Here is a 27,589-nt window from a genome sequence, read left to right as displayed (position 1 = left end):
ATATAATGACATGGCATATTTTCTATGCACTATACTAAATGTAGTTAGAAAGCAGTTTTAGTTCGGTCACAAAATATCACAACTGCGCTTCTATTAATAATTAAAATACATCATATTATATTTCTTCATTGGGAGGGATAGATTGCTAGTCACCACATAGATGAGGCACTGATTCGCAGACAGGCACAATGAAAAAAACTGCTAAAATACTTAAGCTTTCATACAAGCACAACTCACACAGGCATAGCTAATGTCTCTGGGCACTCGGGCTTGACTGCAACTGCATCTGATGTGAGCTACAATCTATTGGAGCTTGTGGTGGGGGGCAATGAGGATGCACGGGTGGGTGAAGATGCTAAAACTGCCTCTGTGTGTGTGAGAGAGAGGGGGGGGGGGGAGGCATGTGCGTGCAGGAAGTGGTGGGGACAGGAAAATCCTGCTAGGTGCAATGTCAGGATGCTGTGCTGGGGGCCTGGAGGAGGAGGAGGAGGAGGAGGAGGAGGAGGAGGAGGAGGAGGAGGAGGGGGGGGGGGAGAAAGAGGAGAGAAGTGAAAAAGTGAAAAGACTTGGTGCATTAGTGAGATGGAAGATGTGTGCAGTGCTGGAGAGGGAGCAGGCAAGGGGATAGGTGAGTGAAGGATATAGGCTAACAAAGGCTAAGGCCAGGGGAGTTAAAGGTAATGAAGGATATGTTGTAGGTAGTGATCTCACATGCACCACTCAGAGAAGCTGGTGTTGGTATGAAAATCCAGATGTTGCAGCTTTTGAAGAAGCACATCATTTTGGGAGGCATGTTCAGCAGCTGGGTGGTCTAGCTGTCCCCTGGCCACAGCTTGGCAGTGGCTTTCATGGCAACAGCTTGGCAGTGGCTTTCATGTGGACAAACAGCTTGTCAGTTGTTATGCCTGCGTAGAAAGCCGCACAGATCACATGTCTGCTTTTTACAGGTGGCCCTTCCTTTGATGGGGTAGGAGATGGTAGAATATGTGTGGGACAAGTCCCGCATCTAAGTCTATTGAAGGGATATGAGCCTTGAGGCAAAGGGTTGTGGGCACAGGAATGGGGGAGGGTATTGTGGAGGTTTCATAATGGCGGAAGACTACTGTGGAGAGTAGGGAGGATACTCATTTCAGGGCACAATGAGAGGTAGTAGAAACCCTAGTGAAGAATGTGATTTTGTTGCTACCATCCTGGGTCATACTGAGTCATGAGAGGAATGCTTCTTTGTCACAAGAGAGTGGTACTGAGTCATGAGAGGGAGTGCTCCTTTGTCACCAGATAGTAAGTACAAGGGGAGTTGTAGGTAACTGGTGAGACAAGGTATGAGAGATCTGTTTCTGGACAAGGTTGGGAGGGCAATTTCAGTTCATGAAGGCTTCAGTGAGACCTTTTGCATATTTGGAGAGGGGGACTGATCATCACTACTGTTGCGATGGCCATCGGTAGATAGGCTAGGCTTTTTTTGTATTGAAGGAGAGAGGGCAGCTGTCAAAGTAGAGGTATTGTTGTTAGATAGAAGTTTGATGTGGAAGAAGATACTGATGTAACCATCCTTCAGGCTGAGGTCAACATAAATTTAGGTAGCTTACTGGAGGAGGATCAGATGAAGTGAATGGGGGAGAAAGTATTGGGGTTATGGAGGAATGTGGATAGGGTGTCCTCACCCATGGTCCAGATCAATATGTCGTTGGTGGATTTGAACTATGCGATGGGTTTAGGATGTGTCTAGGTGGCCCATGAAAAGACTAGCATAGAATGGTGCCACATGGATGCCCATTGTTGCACTGTGGATTTGTTTGTAGGTGATGCCTTCAAAGGGAAGTAATTGTGGGTGAGGATATAGTTAGTCATGGTGACCAGGAAGGGGAGTGTAGGTTTGGAGTCTGTCAGACATTGGGGTATGTAGTGCTCAATAGCAGCAAGGCCATGGGCAATGGAGATGTTAGTATAGAGGGAGGTGGCTGCCAGGTGGTAAAGGAACAGGAACCTGTGGCGAGTCGTGTAGAAAATACTTGGTGTCCTTTATACAGAAGGATAAATTACATGTAATAGGTTGAAGGTGTTGGTCCACAAGAACAGAGATTCTCTTTGTGGAGGCACAGTAACCAGCCACACTGAATCATCCTGTGTGGTTCATTTTACGGACTTACAAAGCATGTAGAAGGGACTTCGGATTTCTGGAATGGGGTTACTGTGGCAGGGTTGCAGGGGGGGGGGGGGGGGGCATATCTGACAAACTGGTGGAGTCCCCTCCTCCAGGTAATCGCTATGGCTTATAACCACAGTGGTATGTCCACCATCCACCAACCCATACAATATCCTTGTCCATCCCGAAGCCACCCTCACTCTCAACCACTTGCCCCCATGCTCATATCCTATACATCCTCCCACTGCCAAATACTCCAGTTCTGTCACAGGACTCTCCTACCCCACCAAAGGCAGGGCCAGCTGTGAAATCAACTGTGTGATCTACCAACTAAACTGCAACCACTGCTGCTTTCTGCATGGGCATGACAACTAACAGCTATCTGTCCACAAGAATGGCCACCGCCGAACTGAGGCCAAGAGACAGCTGGACCACCCAGTTGCTGAACATGCCACCATCATGATATGACTCACTTTATTGACTGCATCACAACCTGCACCTTCTGGATTCTTCCTGTCCACACACCTACTGGTCCTTTTCCCCTTCTGTAATTCATTCTTCTCCTCTCCCCCCCCCCCCCCCCCCCCCAAGTACAGCTTTCTGACAGTGAATTTATAATCTATCCTGTCACTGCCACATCCCTGCACACTACCACAGGCAGAACTAGAATTTTCCCCCACCCCTACCTTGCTATCCCTTCCCTTCCCCACCTCACCCCATACTTCCTCCTTACCCCCACAACCCACCCAGCAGATTGCTGTTCACTTCAGATGCAGTCACAGTTGGGCTCCAGCACCTGGGGACTGGCCATTTGTATGCAAGTTGTGCTTGTGTGAACGGGTTTTCCTACTTCAGAAGAAGGACTTCCTCTGCAAGCTTAAACACCTAAGCAGTCTTTTTCATTGTGTTTGACTGTGATTCATTGTCTCCTCTAAGTGGTGAGTAGTAATTTAGCCTTTCCATGTTGTTGTTAATCCATCCAGGACTTTCAATTGTTTTATATTTCTTTATTAATAAACTTACTTTGTGTATCCAAGATCCAGTGCGAGCTGCAAGGCTTTTAAGCTTCTTGCTCCAGAACGGCATGAAAATATCAGAGGTGCATTCAGGCCGGGCTTCTTTGCTCCATATTTCTTTTGGAAATCATTTTCTGAGAGATCTTTTAAAGCACTCTGGAGCTCGGTCACTAAAACGCAATGCCATAAAGTTTTTAGTCAGGCTGGTGCTTAACCTACGCTTATACTTATATCACTTCGGACCCTTCTTCATATTTTCTCACTACATCAGTTGAAGGGATTGGTGGAAGAATGTGCTAATCCTCAATTTTGCACAGCTTAACTACATGTTATCTTTTCAAATTCACCACACATCCAGGTACCAATTAGACCTGTCTAATATATCAACTATATTGCACACACACAGATATATATATATATACCTAAAAACAAAGATGATGTGACTTACCAAATGAAAGTGCTGGCAGGTCGACAGACACACAAACGAACACAAACATACACACAAAATTCAAGCTTTCGCAACAAACTGTTGCCTCATCAGGAAAGAGGGAAGGAGAGGGAAAGACGAAAGGATGTGGGTTTTAAGGGAGAGGGTAAGGAGTCATTCCAGTCCCGGGAGCGGAAAGACTTACCTTATGGGGAAAAAAGGACGGGTATACACTCGCGCACACACACACATATCCATCCACACATATACAGTGTGGATGGAAGCCCTCTCCCTTAAAACCCACATCCTTTCGTCTTTCCCTCTCCTTCCCTCTTTCCTGATGAGGCAACAGTTTGTTGCGAAAGCTTGAATTTTGTGTGTATGTTTGTGTTCGTTTGTGTGTCTGTCGACCTGCCAGCACTTTCATTTGGTAAGTCACATCATCTTTGTTTTTAGGTGTGTATATATATATATATATATAATAGAGGGAAACATTCCACGTGGGAAATATATATATATATATATATATATATAAAAAGAAAGATGATGAGACTTACCAAACAAAAGCGCTGGCAGGTCGATAGACACACAAACATACACACAAAATTCTAGCTTTCGCAACCCACGGTTGCCTCGTCAGGAAAGAGGGAAGGTAAGTCTTTCCGCTCCCGGGATTGGAATGACTCCTTACCCTCTCCCTTAAAACCCACATCCTTTCGTCTTTCCCTCTCCTTCCCTCTTTCCTGATGAGGCAACCGTTGGTTGCAAAAGCTAGAATTTTGTGTGTGTGTTTGTATTTGTTTGTGTGTCTATCGACCTGCCAGCACTTTTGTTTGGTAAGTCTCATCATCTTTCTTTTTAGATATATTTTTCCCTGGTCGATAGACACACAAACAAACACAAACATACACACAAAATTCAAGCTTTCGCAACAAACAATTGCTTCATCAGGAAAGAGGGAAGGAGAGGGAAAGACGAAAGGATGTGGGTTTTAAGGGAGAGGGTAAGGAGTCTTTCCAATCCCGGGAGCGGAAAGACTTACCGTAGGGGGGAAAAAGGACAGGTATACACTCGCGCACACACACACATATCCATCCGCACATACACAGACACAAGCAGACATTTGTAAAGGCAAAGAGTTTGGGCAGAGATGTCAGTCGAGGTGGAAGTAAAGAGGCAAAGATGATCTTTGTCTGGACACAAAGAATGGAATATAGTGAGTAGGATAACTCTTATTTCTATTCAACATCATGTCCAACACTTATTGTACATTTGTAAACCACAGTTAGAGATACAGCTTCACACACTAAATGGTGCAAAAGGAATGGTGGCAGTAAGTTTACATATAGCACTATGAAATACTGACTGTATACAATCCAAAAGTTGTTGCACCAGATGGTATCAGCTATGTGGCACCAACTGACCAGACAATATCAAATAAGATGGTTACCCCAACCATGATGTTTGAATGTGAAGAAGCAGATGTATACTTCCAACTGAGCTACTGGTCTTTAGCATATAATCATAATGTTATATTACACGAGAATTATAATTATTCACAAAACAGAATGTGCAAACAAATGGAAGACATACAGTCAGATTTCTTTTATTTTATATTTATTACTTTTGTATTCTAAGAAAAATATTGAGCCCAGCTGTTGCATGTGAAACTCATAATAGTTCTCCTAAGTAAAACAGTAACAAATATGAAGCTTCTTTGAATACTACAGTTCTTACTAAATATGTTTTATTGTATGAGGTGGTATACTATTGCCTTCCTCTCACCTGAGAAGTAGGTCACCCATTCGGTCAACTTACCATTTCCACTTAGATGCAGCACTTTCAGAGAGGAAAGTCACATTAAATGGCAGAAAAAATCCTAGGATGCAATGGGTATAAAACACTGAACCTTTCAATCTGTAATACTACATTTACATTAATAGTAACCGAGCTAAGTCACTGCATCTCTCATCAAAACACTACAGACTGAACATTTCTGCCAAACACACAGTGATAGTAATAAAATCTAATTTTTTAGGCATTAAGTGGATTGTTATTCACAGTATTTAATTTCTTCCACTCTTAGTATTTTAGCACAAGGTCACGTGGTTTGTGGTTTCACTGTACTAGAAAAATAATTTTTAAATTCAAAAGTTCTTACAAGGAATATTAACACTTCCAGGAAGTTCTCCAGTTTCTTGTAGCTCACGAGGCTCCCGAACATCAACCAAATAAAGTTCTTTTCTGGCTATTAGATTTACAAGGTCATCATAAGAGAGTGCTTTGTCTGCACTGATCTTTACAGGTGTTTTCTGAGCATCTTGGCACCATGCTGATGTACTAAAGCTGAAACAAAAACAGAGGTAGGATGTGTTATTTATTTACCATTTCAATGACAGCATAAGAGTCTACCACCTCTCCCTCCTCTACCGGCCTTAACTCCTAATGGTGCAGGGGCTGCTATTTTATTAGGTACATACTGTACAGACTTTGTGAATGATAATTGGTGAAGTACTCCCAAAGTGTGTTCCAATGAGGAACAAATAACAAAAGCACTGTGGTCACAGCTTTAAGTTTAGAACTAGCAACCAAGTGTACTGTCTCTAGAGCACAATGACTGAGATGAACTTTTATTTTAACCTCCAGGATAAATACTGTAAGTCAGATAAATGAAACTGTTTGATTTTAAACTGAATATGTTAATTTGTGAATATATGTAGGGAAAACAAACAGTTCAATGTTCTTGTGACAATGAAGTCATTATTGATGGAGCATAAATTCAGATTGGAGGAGGATGTGGATGCCAATAACACTGCTCTAATGAAATTACCGGAATTCGGAATTCACATCAAGTGATTTATGGGAACTACAGAAAATCTACATCGGGATCGATGCATAAGGATTTCAGCCACATTCCTTACAAATATGGCAATGACCTTGCCGGAGCCAACTGAGGAGCTACTCGACCGAATAGTAGCGGCTCTGGTCAAAGAAAACCATCGTAACGACCAGGTGAGCAGTGTGCTGACCACATGCCCCTCCTATCCGCATCCTCATCTGAGGATGATACGGCAGTCGGATGGTCCCGATAGGCCACTTATGGCCTGATGATGGAGTGCTTTACTTACAAATATGCCAACTCGCTCAGTGTTGCTTAAACATTATTAAAAAAATTTCTCTATAAATGAATAACACCACCACTGATTATACTTTGATACCTAGTGGCAAAACTAAACCAAAAGCAACTAAAATTACACTCAATAATGAACAGTTACATACTATTGATAATTTTTTAACTGATGCCCAAAAAATTAGAAGAGGAAAGAAAATTGGTGGTAAGTAAAAACTTATCAAATACATAACAAAAAGGGAAAGAAGGTTCAGGACTAACAAAACATGAACAAGGATTTCTTCCTTTATTATTGGCAGCGCTACCATATAAAGCAAATATTGGTTTATTAGCTAGTGGAGCAGCTGCAATTGTAAAAGTGGTAATGGACAAGAAAAAAGATGATGCAGAATTAGAAGAGCAAAAAAGGCTGTACCAATGAAGAAGAAAGCTGGTGCTGGAATAAGAGAAAAATAGCAAAAAATAATCCATATGTATCGTAATGCATTAAGTAATTCTGACACAGAAAAACATCTACATCTACATCTACATTTATACTCCGCAAGCCACCCAACGGTGTGTGGCGGAGGGCACTTTACGTGCCACTGTCATTATCTCCCTTTCCTGTTCCAGTCGCGTATGGTTCGCGGGAAGAACGACTGTCTGAAAGCCTCTGTGCGCGCTCTAATCTCTCTAATTTTACATTCGTGATCTCCTCGGGAGGTATAAGTAGGGGGAAGCAATATATTCGATACCTCATCCAGAAACGCACCCTCTCGAAACCTGGCGAGCAAGCTGCACCGCGATGCAGAGCGCCTCTCTTGCAGGGTCTGCCACTTGAGTTTGTTAAACATCTCCGTAACGCTATCACGGTTACCAAATAACCCTGTGACGAAACGCGCCGCTCTTCTTTGGATCTTCTCTATCTCCTCCGTCAACCCGATCTGGTACGGATCCCACACTGATGAGCAATACTCAAGTATAGGTCGAACGAGTGTTTTAGATTAGATTAGATTAGATTTACTTTCATTCCAATTGATCTGTAGTGAGGAGGTCCTCCAGGATGTGGAACATGTCAGAAAAACAACAATACATGACAAATATTTACAACTAAAACAAATAAGCTAATGTACCATTCCACAGGTCCCAAGTGGAATGATCGTCATTTTTTAATGAACACTAAGAGTCATTTTACAAATACTATTGCACTGAATTTAAAATAAAAAAGTTTTTTATTTATTTATAAGGTAAGAAACATGTAATACAACTACTGTAATACTTATTTACAATGAACACATTACTGCACTGAAATGGTGCAGAAGTTAGATTATACTTACACACACACAAGCACACGCACACACACACACACAAATTTTCAGTGAACACATTACTGCACTGAAATTGTGCAGAAGTTATGTTGTACTTATATACAAATCAGTTGGTTTTACTAAGAAATTCATCAATGGAGTAGAAGGAGTTGGCCACCAATAAATCCTTTAGGCTTCTCTTAAACTGAATTTCATTGGTTGTTAAGCTTTTTATGGCTGCTGGCAAGTTATTGAAAATGTGTGTTCCTGAATAATGCACACCTTTTTGTACAAGACTAAGTGACTTTAAATCCTTGTGAAGATTATTCTTATTTCTAGTATTGATTCCATGAATTGAGCTGTTGGTTTGAAAAAGTGATATATTTTTAATGACAAATTTCATTAAGGAATAAATATATTGGGAAGCTGTAGTTAGTATCCCTAGTTCCCTAAACAGGCTTCTGCAGGATGTTCTTGAGTTCACACCACATATAATTCTTACTGCACGTTTTTGTGCCCGGAAAACTTTAGCTTGGCTTGATGAATTACCCCAGAAAATAATCCCATATGACATTATGGAATGAAAGTAAGCATAGTATGCCAGCTTTTTCATTTTTATATCCCCTATGTCTGACAAAATTCGCATTGCAAACAGAGATTTGTTAAGACGCTTCAGCAGTTCTGTGGTGTGCTCCTCCCAGTTGAATTTATTATCAAGCTGTAATCCCAAGAATTTAACACCGTCCACTTCTTCTATCTTCTTGTCATCATATGTTAGACATATACTCTTGGTACACCCCTTACAAGTTCTGAACTGCATGTAGTGTGTTTTTTCAAAGTTTAGTGACAAAGAATTGGCTAGGAACCAGTGATTAATGTCCGCAAATATTTTATTGGCTGATCTTTCTAAGACTACACTTGATTTGCTATTTATTGCAATGTTTGTATCATCAGCAAACAAAACAAACTTGGCATCTGGTAATGTTACTGATGAAAGGTCATTGATATACACAAGAAAAAGTAAGGGCCCCAAAATGGAACCTTGTGGGACCCCACATGTAATTAGTTCCCAGTTGGATGATGCCTGATAGCTTGATACATGTCTCTTTCCTAATAACACCCTTTGTTTCCTGCCAGAGATATAAGATTTGAACCATTTTGCAGCATTTCCTGTTACACTATAATATTCTAGTTTACTTAAAAGGATATTGTGATTTACACAGTCAAATGCCTTTGACAGATCACAAAATATACCAGTTGCCTGCAATTTTTTGTCTAATGAATTAAGTACATTTTCACTGTAAGTGTAGATAGCCTTCTCAATATCAGAACCTTTTAGAAATCCAAACTGTGACTTTGACAGTATGTTATTTGAGATAAGATGGTTATAAAGACGACTGTACATTACTTTTTCGAAAATTTTTGAGAATGCTGGCAACATTGAAATTGGACGGAAATTTGGTGCTATTTCTTTATCTCCCTTCTTAAACAGTGGCTTAACTTCAGCATATTTCAGCCATTCAGGAAATATTCCACTGATAAACGACTGGCTACACAGATAGCTTAATATGTTACTTAGCTCAGAATCACATTCTTTAATTAACTTTGTTGATATTTCATCATACCCACTAGATGTTTTTGATTTTAAAGATTTTATGATGGACATTATTTCTGTTGGGGTAGTGAGGGTCAAATTCATATTATGGAAGTTACTTGAAATGTCTGGTCTAAGGTAATCCATAGCAGCATCTACCGAACCTGACAACCCCATCTTTTCAGTAACAGTTATAAAATGTTTGTTAAAAAGTTCTGCAACACTATACACATCTGTCACCAATGCATCATTTACTCTTAATGCTATTTGTTCCTCTTCATGTCTGGTTCTACCGGTCTCCTCCTTCACTATATCCCATATTGTCTTTATTTTGTTATCTGATATGACTATCTTTTCCTTGTAATATATTTGCTTTGACATCCGTATTACAGTCTTTAATATTTTGCAGTATTTCTTATAATGTGCTATAGCATCAACATTGGAAATGTTTCGGATTGACAGATACAGTTTTCTTTTGGTTTTACAAGATACCCCTATTCCTCGAGTAATCCATGGCTTCTTTGTAGACTTTGCTCTAACCTTGATAAGTTTTGGGGGAAAGCAGTGTTCGAATAAGGTAAGCACTTTATTAGCAAAAATGTTATATTTTTCATTCATGCCATGAGCACTGTAAACATCAGTCCAGTGAATGTCTCTGAGGAGTGTCCTAAAATAATCAATTTTTGGCTTACTGATTACCCTCTTGAGCTCAGATTTAACAGATTTTATATCCTGTTCAGTATTAACATTTAACAGAAGGAACTGCATGTCATGGTCTGAAAGGCCATTGACTATTGGTTTTGTAATATAATTTTGTTCATTTGACTTTTCTATAAAGATATTATCAATGGCTGTTTGTGAGCAAGTGGCTATCCTAGTGGGGAACTTTACTGTGGGAATTAAGTTGAATGATAGTGTTACTAACTCAAATAAGTTCTTATTGGGAGAGTCTTTAAGGAAATCTACATTGAAATCACCAGCAACCACTATTTCTTTGTTTTTGGTTGTTAAATGGGCCAGTACAGCTTCAAGGTGGTTTACAAACAGATTAAAGTTACCTGCAGGTGCTCGATATACACTTAATATTATGAAAGATTTTTTGTGAAAATCTAATTCTGTTGCACATGCTTCCATATGCTGTTCTAGGCAAAATTTATGAATGTCTATGTTCTTAAATTTATGACAGTTCCTGATGAAAGTGGCAACTCCTCCTTTCTCCATTTCTGATCTGCAAAAGTGAGATGCTAACCTAAACCCTGTAACACTTAAAAGTTCTATACCAGTGGTCACATGATGTTCAGAGAGGCAGATTATGTCAGCTGGGTTTGAAGACTCTAATTCATCTATGTAGATAGTTAATTCATTAATTTTATTTCTCAGTCCTCGAATATTTTGATGCAATAAAGATAGCTGACATTTCACATTGACTGAGTTAAAATTGGGTGGAGTTAAAATATCTGCTGACAGTTGAAAATTCTTAACCAATGGCTGTTTATGTTGATGTAATAAGCTGGAATTATGTTTTTTGATTTCTTTCTCAAACTGAAGGTTTGTCTCAGTTCTAACCTCTCTTAAAATTTGTTTTCTTTCTGTCCTCCCTACCCTAAAAAAGGGTCTTTTCTGAATCCTATAACCACTGGTATTTTACCACTCATGACAGTGCCTCCCCCCTTTAACTTTCCTGCTGTTTCCCCAGTCAATTTACCCTTCCCCTTCCTGTTGAGGTGAAGGCCATGCCTAGTATAATCCCACCTACTGATAGAATCAACATGAACCACACCAATGTGTGACCCCGCACCCGACATGAGCAGCCGTTCCAGCTCCAAATTAACTCTCTTGACAGAAGAGTTCAAATGAGGTCGGTCATGGCGCCCAAGAACAGATACAAACTCAACACTGGTATGCTTCGATGCTGATGCAATCTTCGCCAGGTCACACTCTATGCTGTACCCAGGATCTCTGTCAATACTGTTACCTGCCCCACCCACTATAACCACGGTGTCTTCCTTAGTGAAATCTTTGCAAAGTGATCCTAAATCCTCTGTCACCTGCTCCAGACCAGCACTAGGTTTAAAAAAATTGGTGACCTGGTATTCTGATCCTAGTTCATCCTGCAAGAGCTGGCCAACACCTCTTCCATGGGAACTACCTAACAACAACACTTTCTTTCTCTTTACTGATTTCCCTACATTCTTACTTTTCAATTTGCTGCTGAAAGTTTGTTGTGCCCTGTCTACACCTGTAACTGCTTGAGGCTCACCAGCTTCTAACTGAAGCAACAGGTCAAATCTATTTTCCACATTCACCATAAAGCTGTCAGACAAAGTTCTAGGCCTGTTCCTCCTGTTGCCTGTTGCCACTTCCCACCTCTCTTTACCCTTCTCCCTCCTTAACCTGTCAAGTTCTCCCCTGGCCTTGTCTAACTCAGCCTGAAGGGCAGCAATTTTCCCCTCCTGTTCCAGTATCTTCCTATCTCTACTACAAATCCTACAAAACCACTGATGAGTCTCATTTACTTCCCCTATTCCCACGCCACTACAGTCACCCACATGGAAAAAACTACAGCACCCATCACACCAAAGCCCCGACCTAACTATTCTACGGCAAGTCAAGCACTTTTCACTCATGATAAACGTAATAATTTATTAAGAATAAGTCAGTTAAATTACAGATAAACACGAAAATATGGTTACACAAATTTGGCCTATACGCAACTGTGTGTAAACAAAAACAAAAGTGCAAAGTTTCTGAAACAACACGTTAAACTTTACACTACTTTCCGGAAATGCTAGTTAAATAATGAAGAGGTACGCTAAGTTAAATTGCTGGAGAGAGCAAGGAACAACTAAACGAAATTCTATAGATTTGCTGCAGCAGAACGTAAACAGAAAATACGACTGTACGGTCTTTTCGCGTTTTCTGCTATATTACGTAAAGAAAATTGAAACCTTTAATGGTACACTTAAACGGCACACTAATACACTTATTTACCACGTAATCAGTACTAATCTATATGTTTTATAATCTAAAATAACTTATCTTTACGAGAACACCAAACCTCGCGCTAGTCGCCTGGCTGCAGGGCTGCCAACCTGCCACCTCCTTTGTTGATGGACTACATTTTCTAAGGACTCTCCCAATGAATCTCAACCTGGTACCCGCCTTACCAACAATTAATTTTATATGATCATTCCACTTCATGCTAAACATTTAAAAATCAAATACTCGCATGGTGTTTTTATGCTTGATGAATTACCTGTACATCCTAGAGAATATGAATCTGGAATAGTTAATTTACACACAGCTGATTCTGCTGGCTATCACTGGATCTGCTATTATAAGAATAAAGATAAAAAAATTGTGTTTGATTCATTTAAAGGAAATATTCCTTAAGTAGTAGTTATTTCTCTTGGCTCAAGTGAGTTGCACTATAATAGACAATGAATACCAAATTTTAATGAAGTACTTTGTGGCTATTTGTGTATATTTGTTTTAAAACTTGTCATATAATTATTAGTTTAATGGTATTTTGAATCTAATAAATGGACATTTTTGGAACTAAGGAGTGGTCTAAAAGTAGCTGCAAGTTAAATGAGCAAATAAAATTTGAAAGAGTCAAAACAGAATTGGAATCAAAAACCAAAGATCTTCAATCAATTATTAAAAAAGAAATAAATCCAAGAACAAAAAAATTAATTTAACATCATTAGTAGATTAAAATTAGAGAATGTAATTAAGCAATTGAATTAACTTTTTTAAAGCATCTAAAAGTTATATTGACTTTAAAGGTACAAGACAGGTAGATATAAAAAAAAATCCTGTAAACTGTTATGACGCAGTTACCAAACAATATTTATTAAATGAGTTTGCGTCAGTTGACGCAGTCTTTTTGTCAGCTATCACTGAGTCTGCAACTAAACAATGTTGGTACAGAAGCCGAATACGAAAATGTTCTGACACAATTCAGTGAAGGAAATAGGATTTATGATAGTGCTATAGAAGATTATCATAAAAAGAAACATAATGTCAATACAGCTGTTAAATATGCTTTAGCCAGATGCGGTGTGCTGGAAAGAAAGCTATATGATAAACAAATAATTAAATTTATTTTATGAATGGTGGTGAACAAAAAAAGCATAAAATTGAGTATGTATTTAAGCTCAAAATGTAGAAAAACACAGAGAAAGGCTTATCATTTAATGATTTTGATATTTCGTGAAAAGTGTTGGATAATCTGTGTGAAATAACTACTCTTAATCAATAATAAAAATATTGCATAAATAAAAACATCCTAACTGTAGAAAAGTTAAAACTGTTTCAGTGGATACAAAAATAATTTTATCTGGTGAAATTCAATCTTATATTAATGAATAACCTTAATCACCTTTCAGGCGATGGTGTCTAAAATGTATAAAATTTACTGATACACGTCATCCAAAAGAAGAAGAAGAAGAACAACAACAACAACAAATGCAAGACAAAGAATTGAAGGAACTTGTACATGTAAAACTAAAAAGTAGTAAATTTGTTAATAAAATTTGTAGGTGAAGGTGTGAGGAAATTTCTCACTCCTAATAGTTGTGAAGGAATTATTAATGAATTACATAAACTGATGACAAAATTTTTTTTAAAGAAGATATATGTGTGTGTGTGTGTGAGAGAGAGAGAGAGAGAGAGAGAGAGAGAGAGAGAGAGAGAGAGAGAGAGATTTATGGCAAGGTGATCTAGTAGAAACAGATCCTAATAAATTGACAGGAATTTCAAAAACAAATAAAGGGTATAAATATTTATTAAATGTAAATGATGTTTTTTCAAAATATGCTTCGACTATTCCAGTTATAGATAAAACTGTCAAAAATGTAGTTGATGTTTTTGAGAAAATATTTAGAGAGAGAACTTTAAGAAATTTACAAACAGATAATGATAAAGAATTCTACAATAAAGATTTAACAGAACGCATGAAGAGAAGATGTTGATAAAATATGGCTTACAAGGAAATTGTAAATGGACTAAATTATTAGAAAAACTGATTGATGACTACAACAATATAAAACATGCAACAATAAAAATAAAGCCAATAGAAGTTAACGACAAAAATTGTAAATCAGTTGCCATTGTATCTAATACTAAATTTATTTAAAGAAATTTTTTGAAAAAGTATACATAGTCAATTGCTTAATATGAATTTTTGAAATTGTAGATGTTATTCATTCTAATCCTACCACAAATAAATTATAGGTATTGGATAGAGAAAAAGTAAAAGGAAATTTTTTTCACTGTGAACTACAGAAGACAAAATATCCCGATGTACTAAACTAACTAAACTGTGTCGTCTGGACAGGCCATGAAGGCCGAATGGTTCCGACTGGCCACCTTGTCATCCTCAGCCCAGAGGCGTCACTGGATAACGGATATGGAGGGCCATGTGGTCAGCACACCATATGTCAGTTTAAGGGACCGGAGCCGCTACTTCTCAATCAAGTAGCTTCTCAGTTTGCCTCACAAGGGCTGAGTGCACCTGCTTGCCAACAGCGTTAGGCAGACCGGATGGCCACCCATCCAAGTGTTAGCCCAGCCCGACAGCGCTTAACTTCGGTGATGTGATGGGAACCAGTGTTACCACTGTGGCAAGGCCATTGGCCATTCAGATGTACATCTAATTGAAAAAGTTTTAAGAAAAAAAGGAGACAACATATACAGGGTGTAACAATAAGGTATGGCCAAACTTTCAGGAAACATTCCTCACACACAAAGAAAGAAAATATGTTATGTGGACATGTGTCCGGAAACGCTTACTTTCCATGTTAGAGCTCATTTTATTACTTCTCTTCAAATCACATTAATCACGGAATGGAAACACACAGCAACAGAACGTACCAGCGTGACTTCAAACATTTTGTTACAGGAAATGTTCAAAATGTCCTCCCTTAGCGAGGATACATGCATCCACCCTCCGTCCCACGGAATCCCTGATGCGCTGATGCAGCCCTGGAGAATGGCCTATTGTATCACAGCCATCCACAATATGAGCACGAAGAGTCTCAACATTTGGTACCGGGGTTGCGTAGACAAGAGTTTTCAAATGCCCCTATAAATGAAAGTCAAGAGGGTTGAGGTCAGGAGAGCGTGGAGGCCATGGAATTGGTCCGCCTCTACCAATCCATCGGTCACTGAATCTGTTGTTGAGAAGCATACGAACACTTCGGAGCTCCATCATGCATGAACCACATGTTGTGTCATGCTTGTAAAGGCACATGTTCTAGCACAGGTAGAGTATCCCGTATGAAATCATGATAATATGCTCCATTGAGCGTAGGTGGAAGAACATGGGGCCCAATCAAGACATCACCAACAATGCCTGCCCAAACGTTCACAGAAAATCTGTGTTGATGACGTGATTGCACAATTGCGTGCGGATTCTCGTCAGCCCACACGTTGATTGTGAAAATTTACATTTTGATCACGTTGGAATTAAGCCTCATCCGTAAAGAGAACATTTGCACTGAAATGAGGATTGACACATTGTTGGATGAACCATTCACAGAAGTGTACCCATGGAGGCCAATCAGCTGCTGATAGTGCCTGCACATGCTGTACATGGTATGGAAACAACTGGTTCTCCCGTAGCACTCTCCATACAGTGACGTGGTCAACGTTACTTTGTACAGCAGCAACTTTTCTGACGCTGACATTAGGGTTATCGTCAACTGCACGAAGAATTGCCTCGTCCATTGCAGGTGTCCTCATCGTTCTAGGTCTTCCCCAGTCGCGAGTCATAGACTGGAATGTTCCGTGCTCCCTAAGACTCCAATCAATTGTTTCGAATGTCTTCCTGTCGGGACACCTTCATTCTGGAAATCTGTCTCCATACAAACGTACCACGTGATGGCTATTGCCCCGTGCTAATCCATACATCAAATGGGCATCTGCCAACTCCGCATTTGTAAACATTGCACTGACTGCAAAACCACATTCGTGATGAACACTAACCTGTTGCTGCTACGTACTGATGTGACTGATGCTAGTACTGTAGAGCAATGAGTCGCATGTCAACACAAGCACCGAAGTCAACATTACCTTCCTTCAATTGGGCCAACTGGCGGTGAATCGAGGAAGTACAGTACATACTGACAAAACTAAAATGTGCTCTAACATGTAAACTAAGCGTTTCCGAACACATGTCCACATAACACCTTTTCTTTATTTGTGTGTGAGGAATGTTTCCTGAAAGTTTGGCTGTACCTTTTTGTAACACCCTGTATGTTAAATGGATGGGTTTTAGTAACTCACAAAATAGTTGGGTGAGGAATAATAATGACATTTTACAAATTGTTTGGCATTTTCTTTTTTAGGTTTGAGAATTAGTGAATATATACCAGATTCATTCATAAATACAGTATGTGGTTGTTTTTTAAAAGTGGGTACCGATTTGGCCACTCCTATATCATTACACATTTTTCTATGTTTTCTCTCTTACATAATTTCTTATGGCTTTGTGTGGATTTTTGTATTCTAAAATTTTGGCTACATCTTTTACTTTAAACCATGGATTATTTTCATTATCATGTAACATAAATGTTTCTGTATTATTACATATTACTTTATTGTTTTTAATACAAAAAACTATTATCCATCTTTTTTATTTTATTTTTCAAAATAAAAAATCAATTAATCTATACTCATTAAGGGCAAATATTGTATTATGTTTTATAATTGGTGTATCACTATATTTTTTATGATGTATTTCTCCAGTATGGTTCTTTTTTCATTATAAGTTAGACCCGGCAAATTACGAGGTCTTGATATTTTTTTACTTTATTATTCTTGTAAATTTTTCATTAATACTTAGGAGTGATCATTCACCACCTTGAATGCGGTAGAGATTCACTACTACCCATATCTTCAAAATTTCTTGTATATAAAACTGATTCATTCATTTTTCAGTGGTTTGCTCACAAAGGTAAAAAGAATATAATTCCCCTAAGCCAGTGGCTGGGTTAGTTGGAAAGGAAGAGGGATGAAGGAAAATGTTGGTGAGGTTTAGGAAATGTGATACGGGAAGGTCATCCAGAACCCCACGTCAGGGGAGATTTACTGGATGGAATAAAAAGGAGAGAGAGATTATTTTGTCTGTACTGGATGAGATCTGAAAACCTTGCAACTTAAAGGTGGATGATACGATAATAAGCAAGACGGAGATTACTGAGTGAACATTGGGAAAGGGTCAATACGAGCAGAAAGCTAAGTGTATAAAATGTGGCACACAGGTAAGCAGTGTGGGGAAAAATAGACTGGTTGGAAAATTAAAAATACAGAAAAATAAAAGGCAGTGAAAGAAAGGATTGTTACTGAAAAGCAATGCTGACACCTCAGAAATTAACATAAATCTAGGCCAAGTGGGTGGTGAGAACAGAGCACATGTTGGAAAGCTGGTTCTCATATGTGGAGTTCTGAGAAATTGGTGCTAGGAGGGAGAATCCAGGGGCATGTGCAATGAAACAGGCATTCAGGTCAAGACCTTCATGTTGCAGAATGTGCTCTGCAAAATTGTATTGTGTGTCACCAGTTCACACCCTCTCTCCACAGCCATTCTTCCTAACTGATAACCTGATAGAAGTCATACCGAAACTGAAGGCAAAACAGTATTTACCTGCCAGATGGTACATGACATGTCATTTCAAAGGTGGCTCTTCCTTTGATAGTATATAATTTGGCAGTTAAGAAGCTGCTTTGGGAGCAGGGCGCATGCTGATCCCTCCAACAAACAACTTAGGAGTACACCTTTTGTCATTCAGTTCTATTCTGGTCTTGAATGTATTAACCAGCTACGTTAACAGGCTATAACTTACTAGAGTTATACCATGGAATGAGGCCCATTCTGTCAGATATTTTGCCCACCCCACTAAGAGTAGCTTTGTTCCCCACCATCCAAAATATCCTGGTCAAACCCTCTGCTTCTTCCACACCCATCCTTTTAACTGCCAAAACATACACTATCAAAGGAAGAGTCACCTGTGAAATGACGTACCATGTACCAACTATCATATAAACACTGTTTAGCCTTTGATATTGGGATGACTACCATAAAGTTTTCAGTTAGGATGAATGGACATAGACAGAGGGTGATAATTGGTAACGCACAATATCCTGCTGCAGAGCACAGTCTACAACATGACAGTCGTGACCCCAGTACCTCTTTCACCACACGTGCCATCTGGATCCTCCCTCCCGGCACCAGTTTCTCAGAACTCCACATATGGTAACTGGTTTTAAAACATGTTTCTTTGTTCTTACCACCCACCTGGCTTCAATTTATGTTAATGTCTGTGGTATCAGCATTTCTTTTCAATAACTATTCCTTTCTTTCATTCCCTTTTATTTCTGTATATTTTTAATTTTCCAGCTTGTCTATTTTCCTCCACAACACTCACCTGCTTACCATTGAGCAACTGACTGCCCAGATGAACCAAGGGGCTACCAACAGTGTCTCCTCAATGACTGTTCTGAGGACACTGCTGCGTTTTGGTCTCCGCAACAGGTGCCAGGTTTTATGTACTTAGCTTTCTGCTCTTACTGATTCTTTCACAAAGTTTTTTCAGTAACGTCTGTCTTGTTTATTATCTTACTTGCCACCTTTAAAGTTCCCAGATTTTCAAATCGCATCCAGTGCGGGCAACACAATCAGTCTCTCCTCCTCATCCCATCCAGTAAGTCTTCCCTGGTCCAGGGTTCAGGATGGCATTTCCATAACTCTGCCCATTTCCTAAACCTCATCACTCCTTTTCCTTCATCCCTCTTTCTTACTCTTCAATCCTTCTGCCAGAAGATGGAGACACTGACTCCAAAACCTTGCTAGTTTCCACATCTTTTATGTGTTTTCTCCTGCCACTGTTTAATAAATAGATTTTTAATTTACCCATATTATATGTACTATAGTATGCATATAAAGATGTGAAACAAATACTAACAAAGAGATAGAGGGGCTGGCCAGTACTTACCTCAGCTCAGTACAGCCAATAGATACACATAAAACAGAACCGAAAATTTACGTTCCTAGCTTTCGGAACAAATGTTCCTTCATCAGGGAGGAGAGAGGGGAAAGAAAGGGAAGAAGGGAAAGGAGATTCAGTTACTCACAACCCAGGTTATGAAGCAACAGGGAAAGGAAAATAGGGAGAGTAGCAAGGATGGAGGCATGGTTGTCAGAGGGAAGCCAAAGATATTCCCTATCTTTGGCTTCCCTCTGACAACCATGCCTCCATCCTTGCTACTCTCCCTATTTTCCTTTCCCTGTTGCTTCATAACCTGGGTTGTTAGTAACTGAATCTCCTTTCCCTTCTTCACTTTCTTTCCCCTCTCTCCTCCCTGATGAAGGAACATTTGTTCCGAAAGCTAGGAACGTAAATTTTCGGTTCTGTTTCATGTGTATCTATTGGCTGTACTGAGCTGAGGTAAGTACTGGCCAGCCCCTCTATCTCTTTGTTAGTATTTGTACTATAGTATGCATCACTCATGCATTAAAAGCTGATTATCTTATGCAAATACATGAGTAATGTAAATACCAGTATAGCAGTTGTATCGTGCAATTATTTATTCTGAGTATATCACTATAACAAGTGCATAGTCCAGTCAAACAATGTGAGCACTGCCTAAGTTCAACATCAATGTGTAATAACCACTAACAGATGGCAGGCAGCGGCATTAGCAGTGGAGGGCATAAAAAGCATGTTGGAGGAAAGTGATAAAAGTGCAGTTGTTGGTGTTGTTGTTGTTGTAAATTGGAAAAGGAGCCATTTAACTCATGTGCAAAAGGACATGACCATTGGCTTCCAGGCCAAGGCTGGAAACATTTATGAAATGGCTAAGTTTGTAAACTGTTTGCACACTGCCATGGATAAAGTATACTGTGCATGGCAAAATGGCACTATCCAAAACTGGCGCTCAGGGAACTGTGGTGCACCATGAGCCATAGATGACAGGGATGAATGACAGCTGCGGAGATGTGTGCAGACGAATACAGTAGCAACTGTTGAACAGCTGACTGCCCAAATGAAACAAGGGGCTACCAACAGTGTCTCCTCAATAACCGTACAGAGACCACTGTTTCATGTGTGTCTCCGCAGCACCTGCCTGGTTCATACTGGATGCTGTTAATTGGCTGCTGCCAATACTGTGTCTCGATGTCCACTGAATGGTGACAGATTGCTTCTTCAGATGAATCATATTTTATATTCTGTAACTGCATAGATAAACACACACATAAAAGAAGGTTGTAATTAGGCAAGCTTTTGGAGACACTGGCTCTTTCTTCAGGCAGAAGGGTTGAAGGGAAAGAAAGAGGGGTGAAGGAAAAGGAATGGAGATGTCTAGGAAAAGGGGTAGTTTCTGGAAAAGTCATGCAGAACCCCAGTTCAGGGGAGACTTACACTGGACGGGATGAGAAGGAAAGACTGAGTGCTGCGGAGTCCCTAACAATCAGTCTTTCCTTCTCATCCCATCCAGTACGGCCCCCCCCGGATCCAGGGTTCTGCAAGACTTTTCTGAAATCTAATCCTTTTCCTAGACCTCTCCAGTCCTTTTCCTTCGCCCCTCATCCTTTCTTTTCAAAGCTTCTGCCTGAAGAAGGAGTCACTGGCTCCAAAAGCTTGCCTAATTAAAACATCCTTCCATGTATGTGTTCTGCCGCTGTTTGGTAAGTAGATTTTTTTATCTATCCAACTACATTATATTGTCAAAAGTTTACTGTTTTCGTTGTTACATTTTATATTCTGTCTGACAGAAAGCAAACACCCAACAACAATCGTCAAAATGCCTGAGGAATGTTTTCGTTGCAGTTCCTAGGGAAAGGCAGAATGGATCAACACAAACAAGCATCTGACCTTGGAAACCATGTGCGCCCATACATGCAGTTTGTTTATCCTCGGCACGATGGCATCTACCAGGACGATGTAACGTGTCACACAGCTCACAGGTATGTGCGTGGTTCAAAGAGAACCAGGATGAGTAGACTGTAAACACTGAGTTACAACTCTCCCTAGGTTTGAACCTAATCTAGAGCCTGTGGGACAACTCTGATTTGGGTGTTAGAGCCATGGATGCTCAACCGAGAAACTTGCCACTCGAGTTGGCTTGGGTCCACATACATGTCAGCAGTTTCTAGAACCTCAACGACTCTCTCTCTGCAGTCTCTTGCAGCAGCCCACACAACAAAAGGTAATTATTCAGGCTTTTGGCAGGTGGTCACAATCATGTTGCTGGACAGTATATTATTGCACTCAGTGTATCTCCTCAGTAATGCCTATTTTACTTTTCTGCATAAGATGTTCTGCTTTTGATAAAGTCACCCCATTAGTGGAACCCAGCAAGAAAGATGGTTTGGCATCAGAACTGGAATAAATATCCTCAATTCATCTTTTAAATATGTTAACATTTATCTGTATGTTCTGTCAAACACACACACTCTCAGCTTAGTCCATGTCAAACACATCAATTTTTATTACTTCCTGATATTCTAGGCTTCTCTGATTGTTTTAAAAAAATATTGGACAATAGAGTTGACTCACAACTTTTGAACTAGCTCAGGCAACTGATTTCAGTATTCGAGTATAAATAATTAGTCTTGCCATGGCCTCAGGAATGTGCGTTTGGGTGTACGTGTGGTTGCGTGTGTGAAGGTGTATACTTTTATTAGAAAAAGAGCTAGTGCTCGAGAGTTAGTGTGAATGCTTTTCTGTTATGTGTTTCTGTGTTCCAAGTATCAATCTGCTATGGATGAGTTGTTGCCTTTCTCTTATTTTACGTTTTTCTATCCAGGAGTATCTTAGAAGCTTATATTGCAAGGAATAGCCAACAGTTAAATAGTATGGAATTTTTGTTACAACTTTTGTATTACTGTTAGATGCCAGTTTCCCAATATTGTGTTTACAGACATTATAACAAGTAATGTGAAAATCTTAGCCTCCCAAATGTGTACTAATTCATTTGGGTAATTAATGGCAACATTAAATTAGTCATCACTGAAGGTGATTTTTAAAACAAATGGTCTCAGAATTCGTTGTTAAGTCATGTTTGGTGTCCAGATGAGATAAATCAGTTTTCTGCTTACAAGAGGCACATTCTCGTAACCAGTGATTTTGCTGAAAATTACTCATTTGTGATTGACATGAAGTTTAATCCCACCCTAGACCACCAGCCAAACCATAATGCACTGTCTGTTGTGTACAACATTGAAAATTACAGCAATCTCAAACATCTGGATTATGTCTTCACTGTTGGCTGTTTAGAGCACAATAAAGTGCTTTTAAATGTTTTCCAGCGTAAGGTGATTCAATATTAAACGAAAAACTGGCTCAAACACAAAAGAGGCCCCACTTTTCTGATAGTACTACACAGAAACAGAAAACAGATTTGCAGCACGTGCCCTCATAAGATTTAATACACTATGCATGCAGAATAGCATCATTTTGCCACAGCACACAGCAAAAGAGCTCAGTACTAACATGGGACTACTGGAAAAATACTTGGTACTAAGTCAAGTTTAAGGACAATTTAAAATTGAACTGTGACACCCATACAACTTTATGATTTTGTTCAAGATACCATTCCTGGCATACACTTTGAATTTTTTACACTAGTGAATAACACTCTATATGAAGTAACATCAGTGCCATCATCTAGTAATTCATAAACTACACTCTCTCATTCAAGTATCCAGATTTCATACTGCATTTAAGCCATCCTCTTTGAGTGGTAAATCAAGTATTCAAACCATTTCCAAACAGCAATCTTCCTCGGAATATCTGAGCATTTTCAGGGCAGATTCATGGTAATTGCCTTAAAATATCATGCTAGTTCTAAAATTTAGTGACAGGTTATTCGTATTCTTGAATGGCAACAACAATCTAAGATGAGTGTTAGTCATCCAGCCCACAAGGATAGTTGCATGCATTAGAAAGCCGCATCTGACATTTGGGAACAAGCACAGGCCCCACGTCGAACCCACATAGAGATTAACGACAAGACCCTGTGTACCGGATACCTTGGATATGGTTTTTAAGCTGTTGGCCACATCTGACTAGGTGAACAATGGGCTAGTACACATGTCCTGCCCTCACTTACACGATTTGCAAATATTTCAGAAACTTTCCTACACTTTCACATAGGATAACACTAGCAGCAAACAGATGGGGTACACAAAATCTGCCATGAGGGGAAAGGGGTGGTGACAGGAAGGGCATCTACCCACCCTCTACCACTAACAGTTCCACTTACAGATTAATATGTCAACCCTGTGCAGATATGGTATAACGCCAAGGAAAAGTAGAAGAAAAAAGTTTTATTCATCCAAAAGAGCCTGATGCTTTAGTTTTTATTCTTATTCAAACTTCGAAAAATTCTAGCTGCTCCTGCTGATTATGTCACCAGAATGGTTGAGCCCAGGATATTTCCTAGAAGAATCTACACATGACTTTGGATGCGATGTGTGATTTGAGTTTACAAAGGCAAGGTTATCAGTGCCATTATAGTCATTAAAACAAACTTCCGCTGAAACACAGCGTAGTAAATTATGGTGCACTGTGAGCTGTACACTGCAAGCACCAAACATTGGAGCGTTACCGGAGCAAGAAGCCTTGCATCAGAGGACAGTGTGCTATGTGAAGACGAGTGGAGGGGTGGGGGCTCATTACATCTTCGTGGCTGGAAGAAAGTACGCCACAGCTGTATAGTGGGCTTTAGGAGACACTGCTTATTATGTCACTTCCAGACACTCATCTTTCCCTTGGCACATGACTCTGTACCTCAACAATGAGTTGATAGCATGCAGGGGGATGTAACACTGAAATAACTGAGAAACACGACACACCTCCTTGGCTGCTACATCTGTCCTTTTATTCCCCGCATATACATGTGCCCTGGTACCCAGCAGAAAGTCAATTCCTTCCTCAAACCTTGTAGTTAGAGGAAGGTGTCATGGATATTCTGAATTAGTTTATCTGCTGGGTACAAGTTTGGTAGAGTGTGAAGGGCACTCAAAGAATCAGAACAGACATAGAATTTAGTACTTGTGTAACATCTCATCTGCTCCAGTACACATATAAATCTGCGTCTGCAAGGTAGCCGGACCTTTAGGACATGATAGGAGGAAAATGACAGAGTAACCAATGGAGTCCCCCTGTTTCGACCCATCTGTAAAGGCAGCTGTGAAGTTGTGGTGCTCATTTAAAATGTCATAAAATAATCCACATGAAGTATTTTCTTTAGTAGGAATCAGTACATTTATTTTGTATTTTTTTTTTTTAAATTTTAGCATCAAACAGAGAGAATTATCGTATTTATTTGGATTAATTGCTTTTAGAATATCACAGATATGGAAAATAAGTTGGGTCTTGCATAACTGGTGAATTAGAAATCCATACTGTTAAAGTTTTGTCAGTGATGATTGTGTTCGACCTTAGAGAGTGAATTACACTGCAATTCATCGCAAAACATTCCACACTCTAAATTTACATACGGTAATTAGTACCAAAGCTACACAGAACATTACATGCTTTTATGAGAGAAAGTACCGGAAGGCTTATGCTCAGAGTCAACTTTTCTGCATATAAATTAAAAAGTAAATTGGACATCACAATGCACAGCCACTGATGTAAACTGAACTACTTTTCCACCTGACAAGACAATTCAAATTAGCATTTCTAGATATTCCCACAACGACAAGGGATTATTTGAAAACTATTGGGAACTAAGTTAAAGTCATGTCACCTTTGATGTAACTGATATTAGGTTACACTGCAGATCATTGTTACCAAACTGATTTTGACAATGAGGGAAGCGGAAGATCAAAGATGTTTTTCACTATTGCGCTCGTATCTAAACTGATGATACATCATTCATTTTAGAATGTGTTAGTAGTAAACTGGAAATCTAAAGTGTACATTCTTTGAATGTCACTGTAATGGGAAGAAAATGCCATAATTTATGACAAAGCAGCCTTACAGAACAAACGTCTACTATGTGGGAATTATAACTTGGCACACAGACTACCTAGTTCTGATCAGTAGTACTTGGGAGACTTCATTTGTAGTGATTCGCTTATGTTCACTGCCAACTGTGCAACATACCATTAGCCAGTGTCGGCTGCAGTGTCATCTGCTTTATTACTGAGCTGTGCTGCTGCTGTCTGCAATTTGTTCCACTGTTTTCATTGCAGCTTTTTAGAAAATGACCCACTTTCCGGCCCATTGCGGAGGTACCTTCTACTCTAATTTGGAAATGGAAGCCGGTTATTTGTTGCCTGAACTACGTACTTGCAGTACACAGAGGTGGAGTTTGTTCCCCCCCTTTCTGCATCTCACCTCTCCTTCACAACATGCCATATCTACTGTTCCCACAAACCTTACCCACCTGATGCCAAGTATAGTTTGCGAGTAGTACTAATGGCAATTTTACATTGTTTATGAGTCGAAATCCACTCTTCCTCTTGTTGACGGGTTATTTTTACATTGCCTGAATTTCACTGGTGTTAGCAGTCAGCATAGTCAATGATTTCTGATCAAGTTGGTTGGCTGATCTAGGGGAGGGGACCAAACAATGTCATCGGTCCCATCATCAGATTAGGGAAGGATGGGGAAGGAAGTCAGCCGTGCCTTTTCAAAGGAAACATCCTTGTCTAAAGCGATTTAGGGAAATCATGGAAAACCTAAATCAGGACGGCTGGACACGGATTTGAACCATCGTCCTCCCAAATACAAGTCCAGTGTGATAACCACTGCTCCACCTCGCTCGGTTTCTGATGTAGTAGCCATTAGCCTTGATAAATGACTGACACTGTTCTTGAAGACATGATTGACACACGGGAAATATCTAGACTTTGTTTTGTTCATGCTCATCACAATTCACTGGCAAAAGACAATGAAGGATTAAATAATTTAATTAGAAACCAAAATATTTACATGTACATTAAGACATCCATCTCAATACAAGCAGCACCACCCATGTAGACTGTTTGTTTGTTCACTATATTACAAGCTTATAAGTAGAAGTGAGTTACTTATTTAGTTTTGTTTCCTTTTTTGTGTTCCTTTGTAGTTTTATCTTTAACTTCTTTTGTTTGTGTAGTGCAGACTGAATAAGCTGCAGCCATTTGCCCCGTTTTAGGGCATGTTTCATGGGCTGCAAGGTCCACCATCTGCACAGAGGGTGGGATTATTGGTAGTTTTGGAGATACAATGTTAGGGATATCCCCCTTAGAGATATGGTTGCCAAGGAAGGGAAGAAGTCCAGCATGCACTGTGTGTGCATACCAAGGTGAGTCGTCTCAAGTTTGGAACTGGTCCTTCTGTATTCCATGAAGAACACTGGGTGTAGCTAGCTGCTGTAGGTGATGGTTCGTGTTATTACCAACGATATGTATTACTTTGGATCCGGTCATCACCTGCAGCACTGTTGGTATGGTTAATTGTTGGGATATTCCTTAGAGAACTGAGTGGAGAGTCTGAATCAGTGGTTCAGATGGTTGTGTCACCATGTAGGTTGTAGATTCCTTAACTTGTGCCACAGGGTGAAGAGGTGTCAGGATAGACTTACCAGATCAATAGTCCACCACATGCAATAGGTGGCTACATGGGTTGCTGTGTATTGCAGAAATACTGTAAAATGGGGTGAACAGGATCATAGGGGTGAATAGGATCAATTCTGACGGAAAAACTTTAAAACAATAGGAACTACACAGGATCACAACAGAATATGGAAACCAGTGCGTAAATCATCAGTATTGCCCTTGAGGAACACATTCACAAACACTTTGTGTTTCAGTAATGACTACCCTGGTTTCTAGAACACTGTAAACATGTGGACAGATATTCAAATGTTTATGTATGTTCCGAAAACTTGGTATACAGGGATGTGTAGTCGGGAGTTGTGTATCATCAAAATCGGTGCTTCTATGGAGAACTGTGTTCCGAATTCAGGTCATCCTTTGTTTTTGGTGA

The 27,589-nt window shown here is 39.7% G+C and overlaps 1 protein-coding gene across 2 annotated transcripts in view; it reads right to left on the bottom strand.

Moving 5' to 3' along the window:
• Positions 1-27,589, bottom strand: part of LOC126094676 (uncharacterized) — a 261,576-nt gene that overhangs the window by 13,665 nt on the left and 220,322 nt on the right. For both annotated transcript variants that reach the window (XM_049909190.1, XM_049909200.1), the window contains 2 exons: positions 5,751-5,935; positions 3,170-3,332 (listed from right to left, as the gene is read on the bottom strand). In XM_049909190.1, coding sequence (XP_049765147.1) covers positions 3,170-3,332; positions 5,751-5,935 — 348 coding nt within the window. The remainder of the gene's footprint in view (positions 1-3,169; positions 3,333-5,750; positions 5,936-27,589) is intronic.

Source organism: Schistocerca cancellata, chromosome 1 (assembly GCF_023864275.1).
Source record: "Schistocerca cancellata isolate TAMUIC-IGC-003103 chromosome 1, iqSchCanc2.1, whole genome shotgun sequence".
In the NCBI taxonomy this organism is placed as follows: Eukaryota; Metazoa; Arthropoda; class Insecta; order Orthoptera; family Acrididae; genus Schistocerca; species Schistocerca cancellata.
The sequence above is the reverse complement of the archived record's forward strand: the minus strand, read 5'-3'. Positions and strand labels throughout refer to the sequence as shown.